The sequence below is a fragment of the Cygnus atratus genome, chromosome 1, assembly GCF_013377495.2.
Source record: "Cygnus atratus isolate AKBS03 ecotype Queensland, Australia chromosome 1, CAtr_DNAZoo_HiC_assembly, whole genome shotgun sequence".
Taxonomy (NCBI): Eukaryota; Metazoa; Chordata; class Aves; order Anseriformes; family Anatidae; genus Cygnus; species Cygnus atratus.
Window position 1 is genome coordinate 6,138,083 of NC_066362.1, and position 17,394 is coordinate 6,155,476.

General features: G+C 40.3%; 1 protein-coding gene across 13 annotated transcripts in view; it reads left to right on the top strand.

Moving 5' to 3' along the window:
- CELF2 (CUGBP Elav-like family member 2) overlaps positions 1–17,394 on the top strand; it is a 371,782-nt gene that overhangs the window by 279,274 nt on the left and 75,114 nt on the right. For all 13 annotated transcript variants that reach the window (XM_050708247.1, XM_035549355.2, XM_035549356.2 and 10 more), the window contains one exon: positions 15,297–15,345. In XM_050708247.1, the coding sequence (XP_050564204.1) occupies positions 15,297–15,345 (49 nt within the window). The remainder of the gene's footprint in view (positions 1–15,296; positions 15,346–17,394) is intronic.

The following is a 17,394-nucleotide window of genomic DNA, read 5'->3' on the forward strand; positions in this document are numbered from 1 at the left end:
AGGATATCAGTTTCAAGCTGGGTACCCAAAAAACAGTGACTGGAGAACCTTTTGCTGTGCACTTAGGAATGGAAAACTCTGAATGAAATTGAGAGGCCATCACCAGCATACTCCAGAGTATTGCAAAGCTCACCAGGATTTAGGTGGGATGCTGGGCTGAGGATAATAGCCCAGGCTCTCTCTTAAACAGTTATTTACCCTACTGCTACTGCTAGCTGTTTTCTGTTATCCAAAACAGAAAGTACAGGTTCTTCAGTCAGCCTCATTAGCACCATGACACAAGCCATTAAAATTGTCTTTGTAATGAAAAAATAGTTCAGGGAGCCTTCCTAGCTGTCTGACTACTCCTACAAGAATGAAATTAGAAAGGCAAATCATAAACAATGTTGCAGGCGTCAGGAAGTAACATCATTAGAGATGCCCTTGGATGCCATTTACGTGCCTCAATAGCAATGTTTGGTGCCCACGGATCTGAATTATGTTATGACTAAAGAGACAGAGCTTCATGGCGTGTTTATAACAGCAAGATTGTTTGTTCAGCATCCTTTCTGCTGTTGAATCCAAGCCCATGAGCTGTGCTGCTTCTTTCAAAGACCTGTGCTGCGTGGTCTGTGGCTCCATGCATTGGGTTGAAATGTTTTCTCATTTAGTGCTGTAATCCCATGGAGGTACCAGGAGCTAAGGCTTCCTTATCTAGTTTTCTCCCATCTTAGTTGGGTAATGAACCATGCAGTTTAGATGCACCATGCTCTTGTATGTGCCAAACATGGAACGAGAGGGAAAAATATAGGTTCTGTCTTCTTTGTGGTCGTAGGAACCCTATAATACTTCTTGGAAAACCAAGTGAAACAGGGTAGCTTGACTGAGCCTCCCGCTCACTGCATACTTTGGGCAATTAAGTTCTGCCTAATTAAAAATACTCTGCAGACCCAGAAAGATAACTGATTTTTTGATTATTCTCCTAAAGAAATTATTATCTTCATCTTCTTAGCTGGAAGAGCCACTGCTTTGTCTGCTGTTAGCCTGTGGTGTGCAGAGCAATCCTTTCTCCTTTTTCCAGTCTAGAAAGCACACAGGGATTCATTTGGGTGCAGGCACCTCTTTGTTATGCAGACATGCTTAGCTGATTGTGGTGGTAGGCATCCAAAACCTTGAGGTACGCTAAAATATGCTGTGAATTCATACCCTGAAAAGTTCAGAGGGAAACTACCCCAACTGCAGAGCCTGTATTTCAGGCTGTCAGTGCATGGAGCAAGTCATCAGCACCCTCTGAAACAGAGAGCAAATATCACTAGTGTTATATATCTTTCCAATGCAAAAGCAGTAGAAGACTGGTCAAGGCTAATGTTTGGCTTACTTTCAGAATGGTACATCCTTTTACCTGCAGCTTTGCTGAAATCAGTAATGGTTTTGCTCTTAGAATATAGCCCGAATACCTTCAGAGGCAAGGAGAAGCAGTCATTGAAAAATATGCCACCGAACTCCAGTTATTAACAAAAGCCTATCGCTGTTGCATTGTGCCAGCAAAGTTAAAAAGGCAAAAACTGCAAAAGAAAAAAACATTGGACTAAACAGAGTCTTAAGCAGTGGTAAACAAAATGTAGTTTCCTTTGTGGTTGATTTTTATCCAGCTGCAGCTAAGTATCAAAGTGATATCAAAGGAAAGCTACCCATTAATTAATTCAGACTGACTTCACAAAGCAAGCCGGAGCTTTTGCTGATATCTGATTCTGACAACTTCCTAATCTTCACAAGTTGTCATTAAGAGTGGCATTAAAGCAGTCTGCAGTCAATCCCCGCTCTCGCCCTATTGTAACTCAGAGATGGGCTATCTCCCGTCACAGGAGGGGGGCAGGATACGCAAGCGAGGGTTAGAATAAGCAACTTTGCTTCTTTGCAAATGGAATTTGCAATGTATCAGGTAATCTCATGAATACATTGCCTCTGTCATTCATGCTAGGAACACTCGCCCAGTTCCACTTGCAACCATTACAAGAATCTGTTGCAATGAGTGGAAATTTTCTCTTCTGAAGGAGAAACACGGGGGAAACAAAAAGAAAGAAAGAAAAGAAAGGAGCTCATGTTTGAAAGGGATGATTGGAAGTCTGTAACGATCTTTTAAAAAGTATAAGTAGAGCGTTATCATTGATTTCAAGATAGAGAACATAGTGAGTTGTAGAAAATAAGATTGGGGAAAATAAGACAGTAATCAGAGAATAAGATTAGTTTTTAACTAAGAACTGAAAAGCAGGTACCTCCATAAGAGAAGCTTGTAATTCCACCGTGAAAATAAACAAAACACTCTAGTGTTCTTTACCGATGCCAGCATCTCTCCGTGGGATTACAGCCTGCTGTAGAGAATGGAGGTACGTGATACCTTTGTATTTCCATTCAGCCGTGAATGGCTCAAATGATTGAACGTAGTTTGTGTGGTAGACCATCACTTGAGCAAGTATCCACCAGACAGCGACTAATATTATTTTGTGGCAGATTCATGACAATACCTTAGAGGAAAATGTGCAGTGTTATTATACAGTATGTTCATTTCAAATATTGCAAGAAAAACACAGAGGATAAATGCTGTTGCGGGAGTATCTTGCCAAGCATCCCCGGCAGCATGGATGTAGCTGGTGCATTTATTTCCTTCAGGGCCAAGTGTTTGTACTGCCCAAATGCCGATGACAAATGGGAATTATTGTTGATTGTACACAGAATTGAGGATTTACAGTCATAAGAGGTGAAATAAAACTTAGATCAAGTATCGGGAAAAGCAGTATCTCTCCAATTAGAATAATCTTCTAAATGAAACAAAGTTAAATCCTAGTCCTTGGAGGCATTTGGGGTAGGAAAGAATTAGAAAATATATGATAGGCAATAATCCTCTACTGGCATTAAGTCATTCCAGATGAGTTACTGAATTTTGTTCATCTCTCATTTCTACATTTGCTAAGAAGTGAAAGAAATTGCTATGCTTGTCTTAACATAGAATCCCCCTGTTTGTACAAAAACATATGATTAACCAAAAAGAAAGCTACTGGTAAGTAATAACTACAGTCAGTCTAAATGCTGTGCTTATATGCTCATGTCTGGAGGACTCTGTAAGGTTGCTCAAGCAAGCATGCCCCTTGCCTCTAGTGACCCCATCCATTTTGCAAAGAAAACATGGATTTATCCCAGTTTAAAAGGGGCATGATAACTAACAGCTCTCATATCTGGCACTCGTCTTCTTCCTTGTTGACATGAGAGCCAGAAATAGAGGGTGTGACTTGGTGGATGGTTTTTCTTTCTGCATCCATGCCGTCCTTCCCTGTGCTTTCATTACCCCCTGCTAGCTTCACCAAGTCACAACAGCCCTCAGGATGAATTAACCCCATTCAGAAAAAAATAGCATACACCCAGAAACCGGGAGTTCAAGACTTCCCAGTAGCTGAAAATGCTACCTTTGGAGCAGGTAGGATGCATGATGTAAGAGCTTTTAGCTCAGCTGGTTTTACCAGAGGACCTTCCTGATAGCTGTCCTTGGCCTCCAGCTGTTCCACCCGAAGCCATCTCCGCAAAGAGATTTCTTTGACCTTTAGGCAAGTTGTGCATGAAGATGTTACTCCTGGGGCATAATGCAGAGAAAGCTTCTAACTGAGTAGAAAGGCAGTATAAAGAATAAGCTTTTCACATACTGGCATTTATAGTCACTAGATGAAGCACATTGTTGTGTTTTTTGTGTGTTTTTTTTTCTAGGGAATCAGGGGCCCAATTTCTAGAAAATGCATTAAGGGTCATATATAGGGTCAGATGCTAATACAGAGCTTTGCAAATGGGTGGAGGCAGGTTGATTTTGGCCTTATTGTTCCTGATACTGTCCCTTTTACTAATGAAGGCGTAATCACAACTCTGTCCAAATACCACAGCCAGCTGGAACTGACTCATTCTTCAAAAATATATGTTGCTGCTAATGTTGCCCATTTAATTTTTTGTTTATTTAACTTCCCAAGCACCTAGTGAGAAAAATATTTAAATACATTATAATTCCTTAGGATTAGCATTATAAATGTGTACTACATGCTTAATATGAGTAAAAAATATTTTCTTTACCCCAAAGAAAGCACTGGCAAAGTACCTTAGCTGTATAGATGCTGAAAAACTGAAGAGAATGAGTTCATACAAAGGGTGGTTCAAAATTACATGGTTACTGAACAGGGTATTCTTACTGCAGTTTGTAATTGTGTATATATACACAACTGGATATTCATATTTTCACATGGACAGTGTGTGTGCGTGCTTGCTGCTGGAGACTGCAGCAATGTTGTTTTCATAGGTGGATCAAATATCGAGCTATCTCTTTCAGTCTATCTCCACAGCCAGATTATTTCACCACTGCAGAGTATTGGCATAACATTGAGAGCTTTTATTTGGATGCTGATACTGGATAGTTGTGGAAAATTCCTGTAACTTCAGCTCATGGACAGTTAAAAAAGAATTTATGAGCCATGTCCTCATTTGGCGTAAAATATTATGGCTCCACTGGTTTAACAATAAAGCTGTAATATTTACCCCAGCTGATCTCAGTCAGGAAAGTAGGATTTTTGACATCTTCATTCAAAATCACTTTTCTACCTGAATGCTTTGGCTATTTTCTGCAATATTTAAATAAGTGTGCATGTTATCAAGTAGTTTAGGGCTCATATCTGATCTTTGAAGAATTCTGGATTAGTTTGTGCTTGGTAACAGGAAGAAATTTGACCAACTGACTGACTGCGGGAGAGGTGGAAATTGTGAATGAAGAGTATTCTGGACTCAGAACTATTCTGTGCCTTTTCTAAGTGAAAACTGCAGCAGCCCCACATCATTGGTGCCAACACTCTCTATAAATTGTACCCTTTGCTCTAATTTAAAAGGTAGTATTTCAATAGGAGTTATAATTTGGATGCTTTTGGGGCTTATTTTAGACTTACCTCAATCATACTTTTTAACTATAAGATGTTCTTGCTGTTACATTGTAATGCAAATATGAAAGCTTTCCAGCAAGAACTTTAAAAAAGCTTTGCATAAAAAAAATCCCATAGCCTAGAATTTGAGTTTTGTACCAAATAATAGACTCTAGTTTCTGTCAGAAGAGGAGACCAAGCACGTTGTTGGATCAAGGTGACCTTATATGCTGCAGAAAGAGTCAGGCAGAAGATACACTTGGTAAACGAACAGAAAAATCTGTGATGTGAAACTGAGGGAGTGGTTGAGGCTGGTTTCTCTCCTATTGAATGAAAGCCAAAAATGGAGAAGATAACTGGGAATGAGATAATGTTGTAAAAGAAATGGAGGAGCCCCTGACTTTGCTTTCTTGCCTTTCTGCAACTCTGCTATCCCTGGTCATTCCCTCTAAAGGGTTATTTCCTGAATTTCATCTTGGCAAAGGTAGAGGATATTGCTGAGCATAATCACATGGTGTTTTCCCAGAGCATAGTTCACAGAGGAGACAGTACATGCAAGCACAGAACAGCATAAATCTTAAAATAAAACTTCTGCAAAACAAGCATTTCATATCCTGGCAGCCATGCCCTCAGTCACAGCTGAGTTTGTTTTGCATTACAAAAGACAGTGCATGTTTTTAAAAACCTTTCATTTAAACTAAATTTCCTCATGGTCATCAGTAGCCTAAAAGATAATTTATTTCATTTTGATTTTGTTTGGGATTTTTTTCTGGATAGGAGGAGAAGGGGGTGGAGAATTGCTTTCTTTTCTGGGTAAGTTTCTAAATGTCATCCTCAGTGTTTATGTGGAATCAGTGGGATTTATGTGGAAAGGGAGGGTTTTCATGTGGACCAAACTCAAACATTAGCACCCTAAAATAGTGTCCACAGCCTGAGCTACTTGAAGGTATCCATGCGGCAGCAGGAGAGTTTTTTTAAGATCGAAATTTAGAAAGTCGAAATTGAAAGCCTGCAGCAACATCATCTTGAGTCTTCAAAGGTACTGGAGTCACCACTGAGAAGGGCAAAAGTCCCCGAGCAATGAGAGCCAGTGCATTCTAAGCAGAGGATTTGACTTGTGCTAGGAGAAGAAAAGTGAAATGTGTCTCTCCAGACCACTCAAGTAAGCACAGCTTCTGCTGTGCTGCCTCCCCACCTGGGGCAATTTAGGGGCCTCTGCTTCATTCCCATTCAGAAGCTGGGAGGTGGGAAGACCTTTCATAGAGAGTGAGCTAATAGGTACCATGTCTGGGCTTTGCTCTGTTTCTGTTTTCCAAATATTAATATTGGGGGTGGAGGTGTGTTGCTCTTAGTTTTTAAGGAAAAGTACTCCTTTTTAAGTCTCAACCCTCTGTTGACTTCTGGAAAGCATTCCAAAGCCTGAGTAGGGAGATGGAAGAAAGTACGACTTCAGAACACTTGAGTCATGTCCAGTGAGACGTTGACTTTAAGGTTTGTGTCATTCTGGGAACTGAGTCCTGGCATCTTAAGTCATGTTGGGCAAATCCACACAATGCGGTGCAAGGCAGTGTCAGTTATTAGCTCTGATTCTCAAACCACAAAAGCCTGGCTGGTATTTGGTTCCCCCAGCTATCCTGGATCACTGCTTCAGGTTCTTATGTTACTTTTTGGGTAGGATATCTAGGGAGTACAGTAAAAATAAAAAGCTTGATGGAGTACACCCCCTCATTATTGCCTTACCTATACCTGGTGATAAAACCACAAGATTTTGGCTTGAGAGATTTAGCTTCAGTTGCAGAATAACTGTAGATGAATCACATATAGCCTCTGTGGTGTGTTTTTTTTTTTCTCCCATCATCTTCCTTTCTGCTAGAAAGAGATAGCAGCAGCAAGCACCTCGCCGTTGTGTGAGGAGGAGAAATCAATTACAGCATGAGGAGCTCGGGCTCTGCTGCGGTGAGGCCAGCACGGCTGCCTCCCTTCATTCCGGTCCACACCGTGTCGCGCTGCGTGACTCCGGGTGGATCGCCGCTTCACCGCGCTTCATTTTCTGCTCAGAAACATGGACAGTAATTTGGCTTCTCGCAGCTACCTTCAATGGGTGTTAAAACTCAGTCAATTAATGTCATGGAGACACTTTGTTATCTTTCTATGCCTTATCAGTTTAATGCAAAGGAAAAAAAAACCACGCTGGCATGCAAACTTCAATTGGCAAAATGTCAACAAAAGTTATTGCTGCTACAGATGAGATGGATAACTCTTGCTGTTAAAATAATATCTGGTGTTTTGCTCAGATGTCTAATGGGTTTGCTTTTTAAGCATGGATGATACAAAATATCCCCAAGGCATTATTCCCAACAAGATATAGAATCCCACTTAATGTCTATTTTTAGGATTGAATAGGTTCTGTAAAGGCTCATTTGTTTGAAGAAAAGATAGTTAATCACTTTGGTTTCCATGTGATTTTTGAAGGGAGAAATTTTGTCATACCTCCCCTTCCTTATCTCCACGCTGCTTGGCTCGCATGTGTCCTGGAATCGTTGCCATTTGTGTGGGTGGTAAGAACTGAAGGAATTAAATAAATGGAGTAGAACTGCTAACAGAGCAAGAGTAGTTATTTGTACATTACGAAGTGAAGTTGTCACTTCTAAGACTGCCGACTTTTTCATTTCTATAAGAGGGTACAGCTTTTAAAGAAGACAGAGTGTTACAGGCTAATTAGTAAACGGACGGAAGGAGCAGCAGGATGTGGGGGTGACTATGGAAGGAATTGTTAGAATATTGTATTTATTTTAAAGTGTACCATTGTTTTTAGTCACTCAAGCTAATGTTCGATTCAACTTGTATTTAAGAAATGAAATGTGGTGGATTGCAAATGACTGGCTTGGAAAACTTCCAAAAATCATTGAATTTCAGCAGTTTCACTGTTCTCCCGTAAAAGAAACAACTTGTTTTAAGCAAGCTATATGCTTCTTTCTGTGCTCTAAATAGAAAATAATGATGTTATGCATTACTGCATGAACTATATTTGGCACTCACCAGCAATATTCATTTTCTTCTGCTTCTCTCTCTCCCTCTCTTCCTCCCTCTCTCCCTCTCTCTCCAAAATACACACATATATATGTCTGACAGTAATCTAGGAGGCCAAGTAACAGACCACATTCTTCTACTACTAAAATCATATAAATACCTAACATGGTTTAAATCCCTTAAATTGGGATTTATGAAGGAATGACAGCAAACAATCTTCTGTCTACACCATCGCTCAGGCAGTTACAGCTACATCTTTGCATTTATTTGTTAGACTACATGATGGATCCACATTTAATCTCCTTTTACCCATGAATAAACTAAGGCAAATGACTTAAACCAGTACTGGGAATCTAAAGCTCTGTCTGTGCTAGTAAAGCAAGCATACCATGGCATTGGTCTCAGAGACAGTTAATACTTTCCCCGCTAATGTGTGGTCATGTTTGGGGGAATAAGGTGGGATGGGCACTATTCCCACTAGGCAGTGTGGACAAAGACATCCTACTTTGAGAGGAAGGAGAAGTATAGCTGTGCAAAAGCAAGCTGTGCCACACAACTTCTCTTAAGAGTCAGAGATCAGTCCCTTGCCTCTTCTATTCAGTAGTATTTATTTGGCCTAAGAGACTGTCCCTGGTTCCCAGAGAAGCCCCTGAAGCTGTAGCCAGATATTGACTGTATAATTCACAGTAGTCTGACCCCAGAGAAGTCATTCTAAACAGTTCTCCGTGATAGGAAAATACACCTCTTTCACTTCTGGGAAACTTGCATTACTTGTGAGTCACAAGGCTTTAAAAAAGCAAAACAAGTTGCTGTTGAAGTGATGTGAGAAATATGCTCAAGAGCTCCTCCAAAAGGACCCTACTGAAAAACTTGGGAGCCAAGAGCTGAAATGGGGGGCTGGGAGGCAGAGGTGTCTGCACATAATAATCCAGAAAAATAATGATCTCTGAAGACACTGACAATTGTTTAATTCTCTGGTGCTTGTGAACCATTTCCCCTTCTTCCCCCACAGTCTTTTGGTTGTTCGATACTTTCCTTCTTGACTTCCAGACTCAGTGAAGGTGCTCAGGAGCCTGTCAGGTAGAGGTTTGGCTTCTTAGTTTCCTTGCACTATTGGTCTAATTCAGCTGCATTCACTGATTGGATCAATAGCATGGAGAAAACTTTAAATTCATTCTCAGACTAGGGTTAGGCAAAGCACGTACATTTTCCCCACTCTCTCAGTGCCGGTGCCTCTTTAGGCACTTTTCTTTCTCTGTGCTCTTAGCCTGCTCCTACTGCTCCTTAGTATTTTCTTCAGCTTTCGTTTTCCTGTTAGTTCCCAAAAGTCCATAGATTTATAATGAGAAGAATATTAGGGTCCTGTTAAGGACCTTCTCCTCTCTCCCACAATCTCTCCTACCACTCTTTAACTCTGAGATGTATAAAATGTGAAGAAAGTCCCCTTTGGCTTCAACAATGATTGATGCTAGCAAAAAGCAAGTCCCAAAGTGCTAAAAATGACAAGATGCATGCAAGTTGTCATCATTTAATGCTATTGCAGTTTGTTTGGTTTGGATGTTACCCGAGGAGCCCAAGTTCTTCAAATTTACCCTTTGCTTGGGAGAAGGTTGAGCTTGTGTTGTGTTTCCCTGTGATATGGTCTGTGAGGGTGACAGGTAAGGGACAAACTGAGCTGGGGCACAGCTAGATACATACAGCCATGGCAGATGACAGAGAAGAGAAGAAGGAAACAGGTCTGAAGAGGCCTAAGAGCCCTAGCAATCTGCAGGCTGCTTTAAAGGGTTGTAGAAAGATGATGAGAGGAGTTTTAAGACAACCCCTGTGAGGAGTCATGGATGACATCCTCCCCACACGCTCCCTAAGCTCCCTTGGTGTTCAGAGGACTTTTAGGCAACAGATTCTGACTGACATGCTAAGCTGGGTGAAGGCACAAGCAGATTTATATACATTCAGAGTCTTTTCTTGACCAAGGGTTTACTTCCCTTGAGGCACGAGGAGTGATGTGAGCGCACTGAGGCCTGTGCAGTCTGCAATAGCAGGAATTGGGAATCAAAGCTGCTAACAGATGTAGTAATTGTGCATGAAGGTGTTGTTGTAATGGATCATAAAATAATGATTTTTTGTAGTCTAATTACATGGCCAGAGTTTCTGAGGGGCTGAGGGCACCCAAATTTCAGACTCAACACAGCTGCAGCAAATTGGGCCCATCAGCTCCTTTACTTTCACTGAAAGGCATTTCCTGCTTTTTAATCACCACAGTGCTCTGTAAGACAACCACATTCATATATATAACAAAATACCTCCTCTTGCAGTAACTGATACAGTTCATTTAAAGTGCTGACTGCTTCAGTCTACAAACCTTGCCTCCCTCATGGAAATTTCTGCTCGCAGGTAGTCTTTAGCCTACCTAGAATATCTGAGCGCCTATTTCCCCTTAGAAAATGAGTGGAAAGCAGGTGCCCGTCCTTCCACCAAGCATGCTGACAACTGAGAAATGAGATTTAGGCAATCTTTGGTAAGGCCATGGTGACTCAGCCCGTGCTGGTCCTGTGAGCAGCCATGCCTGGGCAGAATTCTTCTCTGCTCACCCCTAGCGCTCACTGCTTAAGATTGCACCTGATTTTCAACATCCCCTGAATAAATAAAAGAAGCTGTAAGCTGATGTTGTTGCACAATGTGAAAGCACACAATAGTAATCACAGCTAATGACTCTGCTAAATGCTAGGCTGCACACACCTCCTTGTTTGGTGTTTGTTTTGTATACAGAAGGTAACATCGGCTGAATAACGAGGATGCCAAGTTACAGATGGGGTTGTGGAATCGTATTTGACAGCCGATTAGAGTAATCTGACAGAAATGATGACTTAATCACCACGACAGACTCCAAATTCCCAGACAGAATTCCACCCAGGTTAATCTAATTTCCTTGCAATATTTTTGCCAGAAATAGACTCTTAGCCGGCTTGTTTTCTCCCATGCAGATGTCACATGGTTTTGACAAGAATGTAAATAGGTAGCATTATTATTGTTCAAAAGATGACTGTGAGGCTCTAAAGCTGGAGAGGATCTGTGCCTTTGAGAGGTTTGGTTTTTTTTGTGTGTTTTTTTTTTTCTCTGATGAAGTTATATTTGCATATAGTGGGGTGTACTCAGGAAAAAGAGGGGAAAAAAAGGCATAACTAGTCAATTGCAGTCATAGGCCATGTCTTGGTCCCACTGCTACCCTGAACATAGCTAGTAGATGGATTCCCTTTGATTTCAGGGGCATTCAGGATTTCGTGTTTTACAACCATTTCTTTCCCATTGAGATTTTTGTTATCCTGTGGACCACATCAACACCTCTGTTTGGGGTGAGCCCAAAGAGCAGCAGTGACGTACTGGGCCTCAGGTTTTCTGCGGCCTCCATTACTGCACAGGCCTCACATGGAGCCTCTGTGGCTGCCGGCACTGCCAGCCTTGGGCAACAGACATCTGCCTGCTCTTCATTGTGAAACAAGGGTGAGGAAAGCTCAGTCGGGCTGTTACGGGCTGTACAACTGCATCCAGTGGAGCTCTCTAAAATGTTGCCAAGGAGGGATCGTTCTTCACAGCCCGTTCTCCAGTCTGGTTGCGATGGTCCCATGCACATTGCTTGCTAGAGAGGCTGCCCACCCTCAGAAACAACTTGTCTGAGAGCTGTGCTCTTCTCTTGTACTATAGGTCCAAGTGCAGGATGATAACGTCTGTAAATTATTTGCTGCAGTTACTTTTCTCACTTTTTCCTATTTATTAATTGCAAATGTGCAGTCATAAATACTGTATTTTTATAGGCAGAGCTTTCTTCAAGCACAGAAAAAAAGCGTTTCCTGTTTTTCTGTATGACAACATGACATACTAAGAAATCACTTACCTTGAGATCCATAAGTGTACGGCTTTGTGATGTATAGCTACAATAACAGCTTTCTGATAAGACATGAAATCCTTCATTTCAGTAGATGACATGATTCTAGTGGGTGGCATCTAATTTGAAACAGGTTTATATCATCTATAATCTTTTGGAGGGCCTCAGAAAGCACAGCTATTTTATTATTTTATAGCCTACAGTTATACAAGCAAGATATAAAACACAGAGATTATTTTCTCTTTTGCTTGTTGTAGAGTGAAAGGATAGTACCTATTTAGCCTTTGTGTCTGCCCCTTTAATTTTCTTACTTACTTCACTCGTTATAATTCATCTTTTTTTCCTTTTTCCTTTTTCCTTTTTCCTTTTTCCTTTTTTCCTTTCCTTTCCTTTCCTTTCCTTTCCTTTCCTTTCCTTTCCTTTCCTTTCCTTTCCTTTCCTTTCCTTTCCTTTCCTTTCCTTTCCTTTCCTTTTTCCTTCCTTTCCTTTTTCCTTCCTTTCCTTTTTCCTTCCTTTCTTTTTACACCTACTTCTAAATATTTTATGGGTAGAGAGCTTATAATATGTATTGTCACGGCAGTTGTCTCTAGAGGTCAGCAATGAGTTTAATAATGAGATGCGAACCAGTGACTCTGTAAAACCCATTTCAGGTTATAAATGGCATGTTTTATTGAATCTAGTGTTAAAGGTTGTTAACGTATCAATTGGTGATGGTCAGGGTTAAACAAGCTTCAACACGAGCCCTCTCATGTTAGGGAACTGTCAGTAATGCATTTTTCCACCATCCTCTTTGCCGAAGCCATGTTTGTGTATCACATCCATTTTGCCATGGCTATTCTGTGGTTTAAACCCTTCAGGCCTGATCTGAATCTCTTATTAGTTTTGCACTGATATAATTCTGTTAAGCACGGTGGCATTCCCCCTGACTTAGACTTGCTGGTGAGAAGAGAATTTGGACCCTGGGTTTTCAGCAGGAACCTTTGAAATCAAGTCAACGCCTAGTTGAAACATCTTGTTAAATCATGCCTCTTTCTTTGCAAGCATAACAGATTACTGACTTAAGGAACTTGAGGTAATTATGCAAAACAGAAGAGGATAATTTCTGATGTGGTAACTGTGTTTACCAGGTAACCATGATCTTTACATGGTGACTGTGGTACTGCAAAAATAGCTTCTTTACATGAGTTTGGTCCAGAGCTCTCTAGTTCAAGAGGTTTGTAAAGTTACAGGTTTTTAGCATTGTTAAAATTGCATTTATTCAAAGTATATCCAATTAGGGACATAAAATGGAGCTAGGCGGAGTGATAGATTCACTGTCTGTATAAGGCCTGGATTTGGGTTGGTTTTCTATAACTTGCATATTTGCAAATTTACAGTGAACTGAGAAGTGATGTTTCTAGTGGTCATCAGAAATTATCCTACATCCTCCTGGGCCTCTAGTATTAGGAGATATGTCTGACTACCTCAGTTTTTCTTTATTTGCACCCTGTTACAATGCATCCAAACAACTCAATTTTGTTTTCTTTATTTCTTTACCTTCCTGTGGCTCTGCTGAGATGCCAGTACCTGCAGTGGGCTCATTGGAGCAAGTTGCACCTTTTTTCCTTGTTCAGCTTTTGTTTGCTGAGTGGACATGCTGCATCCCATTCCCATGAATTTAAAGTCTCCTGCAGTGCCCAGTGTATTGTTGATGCCAGGATAAATGTTAAGCACTAGTTAAAGAAGATAGAGTACAATATAAGGTCTCTTTTTTTTTTTATAAATTAGATCAAATAAGAGTGGTGGCAGACAAGTGCAGGGCTCTTTAAGTCTGTCTTGGAAACAAATGATTCAAAGAGAACAGAACTGTTAAAATTGAAGCAAATTTATGCATCCTGGTGACTACATCAACCTTGTGGCTTTGCCTTTTCCTTAGGGCACAGTAGGGAATTTTGCAAGCAGCACAAGGAATACATTGATTTGTAGGGCCAGAGTGCATTCTGGACTTTGAGTAAATCTTACGGAAATATTCACAGCAATATTGTATATTCAGTAAAGAATCTAGCAGCTACGTCCCTGGAGGTTAAGTGACTCCACCAGAAACAATGCAGATTTGGTTTTCTGTGCTGCTTTGAAAGTGCATTTGATATGAGTTCATGGATATTCTCTCCTGCTCAGCTGTTTTTGTTTTCCAACATCATGTTTGTCATAATAGTCTTTTATAAAAAAACATGAAATTGCTGCTGACATTTTCAGCCAATACTCAGCTTTGCTGCACTGATAGATGTTACAAAAGCAGAAAGAACACAGATTTTCACATGTTAATGTAAAATGGAGAAGAATTGCTGAAGAGAGTAAAGGCAGTGGCCCTGCTGCTACCTTAAGGTTTGTGCAGTCAAATCCCAGCAGTTCTGCAGAGCCCAATGGTAAAAAAATAAGAGTTGGGTTTCTGTTTTGTTTTGTTTTGTTTTTTCAGGCTTAAGCATCTTCCCCATTGAAAAACAATGCAGGGCCCTTTCTGAGGGATTCTGAGAAGCTATAATAAAATTCCCCTGAATCCATCACAGGGGACCCATGGCTGACTATAACCAATGTCCAATAGAAGAAGCATGCACTCTCTAACCAAAGAGGACTCAGCTGTTGTGGTGTTTCTATTCCTGAAATAACAGAAAGCTGTTGGTGAAAACTTTGTTGGAATTTTCAACAATTGAAGGTGGGGGGAGCCTCATTTAGCAATGAAAGCCAAGGAAACGCCATTTCGGGTGTGCGAGGGTAAGATGCCGTGAGATGTACAGCATAGCACACTACACATGGTTTCTTTTGCAATAAGGAGACAAATGGAGGAAGAGGTTGAAAAGGAAAAAGTGTTAGGAGCTTTTATGGCTTTTATGGAAGCCGGAATTGTACAGTGTTGTGATGAAAGCTTTATGAATGAATGTATAATGTATTGAAAAAAAAAAGATCCTAAAGAGTTACAGGAAGCTATTATAGGAAGCACAAGTCTTCCTCTTCAGTCCTGAAAGAATCAGCACATGTTTTTTTAATTACAAGCAAAGTTCATTTGTCAAACTAAACTCCTTTGAGTATGTTTGAAATGCTTGTGAGCTCTTAAATTACTTGAAAATTCCATCTCAGTCTTGGCAGTGGTGGAGCTCAAGAAAAAAAGTTGGTAAAAAACCAAGCATGCCATAAACTAATGAGCGCTGTAACTTTAGAGGTCTTCTGAAACTAGATATGGCAAATTAAAGTTTTATATGAGTCCTGTGGGCCCAATGATCTATTTTTTTAATCTTCCTGGTTATAAAATGCTCCTTTACCATTTTATATTTCTTAAAAGCCTATAATATGGTGTTATTTTGAAGTTAGATCATTTCAACATGTTTAATATTGATCATGTATCCCTTTAGCCCCTCATTAAAAACATGATTCTTGATTTTTATGACTATCCAACCTGCCTTACTCTTTTTCATTTTTGTTTTTAGATGCATCATCCTATTCAGATGAAACCCGCAGATAGTGAAAAGTCCAATGGTATGTGTTTAATTTATTTTTACCTAATTGTGACTCTCTTTTCACGAAAGCAAACAAAACATTGTGAACATTGTGAGAGTTTTTGCTTTACTCCTTGTGTGGTGAAAATTATATGAGGCAGTTTTCCTGCGCCTGATGGGTCAGGAAAGATGTTGACCTTTTCTGAACTCCCATTTATCCTCAGCTTTAAAGAAGGAAGGGTATGTTCAGAAAAATGATCTTCCCTTGTACCTGCTGTATGTCATGGCCTACCTTGCTACAAATGTCTGTTCACTTGTGTTCACTCCTGGCAGTGAGGTGATCCAAGAGCACCCAATATTGATAAAATGGAGATTAAATTTTAATGGTGAAAAGGAAAAAAAAAAAAGAGAAACAAAAAACATTCCAATGTTATCAAACAGTGTAAGCAGCTGATGGGCCTTAAATATTTGCCTAAACCTCCGTTTTATAGAATGGTGCTGTTCTGAATCTGAACCAAATTTAGGTTTTAATGATATGCCTAGTTCTGAACTGGGAAACCCACCTTGCATCTCTCTGTATACTTATTCCTCTCAACGATTTTAAAATGAATGCTATAATGACAGTAATATCCGTTCAGAATACTAGGTTACTGCCTAAGTGGATGTATATGACATGCAAAATAGACAGCATTCTCAATCTATTAAACATGCCAGGTTTGTATATTCAAGGAAATAAGATAATCGGATGGTAACGCAGCCTGGCTGTGTGTGATTCTTTAAAAATATATACATGTGTATATTTTGCCCCTTGATTTGTTCCTGTAATTTTCTAAAATATATGTTAAAGATATCATCTGCCTTCTTAGATTGCAAGAGCTTCTTTTTCCCATAAGGCCCACATAATCAGAGCTGGTTCCTCCAACAGGCATCTTTGCACCTCATTAATTAGTAATCAGGGCAGAAGCCGTGCACTTAGAGATCTACATACCTGCAAATGTAAATTATGATTGGGCTCTAAATCTCTCTGCAAGGCTTTTTTAAGGCTTCTTTTGTGCTAATTGTAGTGCATCCCATTTTCAGGCTTCTCCAAGGAATAAAAAGTTCGGAAGGAAACTAAAACTTCACATTATGCTAGGTTTCCTATTATGACAACTTTCAAAACAAAACTGGCCACAAGCATGGGAGATTTGAGCCATCACCCATTTGTAAGGGAGTGGTGTTTTCTCTCTTGGGATGTCAACAGAGTTTTAGCAGCAATTTGTTGCTTTCTTCGAATGCTCAGAAGAGAGGCCAAGGAATGAGCAGGAGGACCAAACTTTTCAGTCACCACTGTAGCAAGTGAGAGCTGCTGCTGGAATCAAAATTTCACTCCCTAGTATTTATTGTGCTTGCAGTGGGCAAAGTTTTCCCTAAGATACAGGAAGACTGGCCTGGACCCTCTGAACTACTTAGCCTACACAGGTTCTTTTTTCAAGAATAAATTTCACCTCAAGTTCATTGGCAAATTAGAAATGTAAGAGCCAAGGGGCTGAAGTAAACTCCCGAGGAATTACTTAGTCATTCCTCATTTTTCTTCCTAAAGAAGATTGAACATATTGGCAAAGCACTATGGGGAATTGTGCAAACCCTGTCCTGCTCTGCAGCGCTTACAAAGCAGGGTAAATTAGCTCCTCACTGCTGCTGTTAGACTGGGGTTATCTACATAATACTCTTGTCTGCACTGTGGGAATACTCTTATTAATCTTCAGAGCATTCTCTTGCACCTATCTCTAGCATGAAAATCATGAGGGATTGGTGTTTTTTTTTTTTCTTGACTTCTTTGTATTTTGAGAAAAACATGTCAACAAATGAAAGGCAATCATCATTGTCAAATTAAAACCCTTTTTAAATTTAGACTCCTGGAGACTGTATATGCTTCTGGTAGGCATGTTCAGAGGGTGGTGAACCCTTCGTTTCTAATGACTGGGGAAACAGAAGGCAAACTGACACCATGATGATGGGAACAATAGCACAGCTCCTCAGAAGGACGGGGCATAGGAGTAGGATCTGTGGAGGAGGCAAGAGTTTGCAAGCAGCCTGAAGAGCCAAA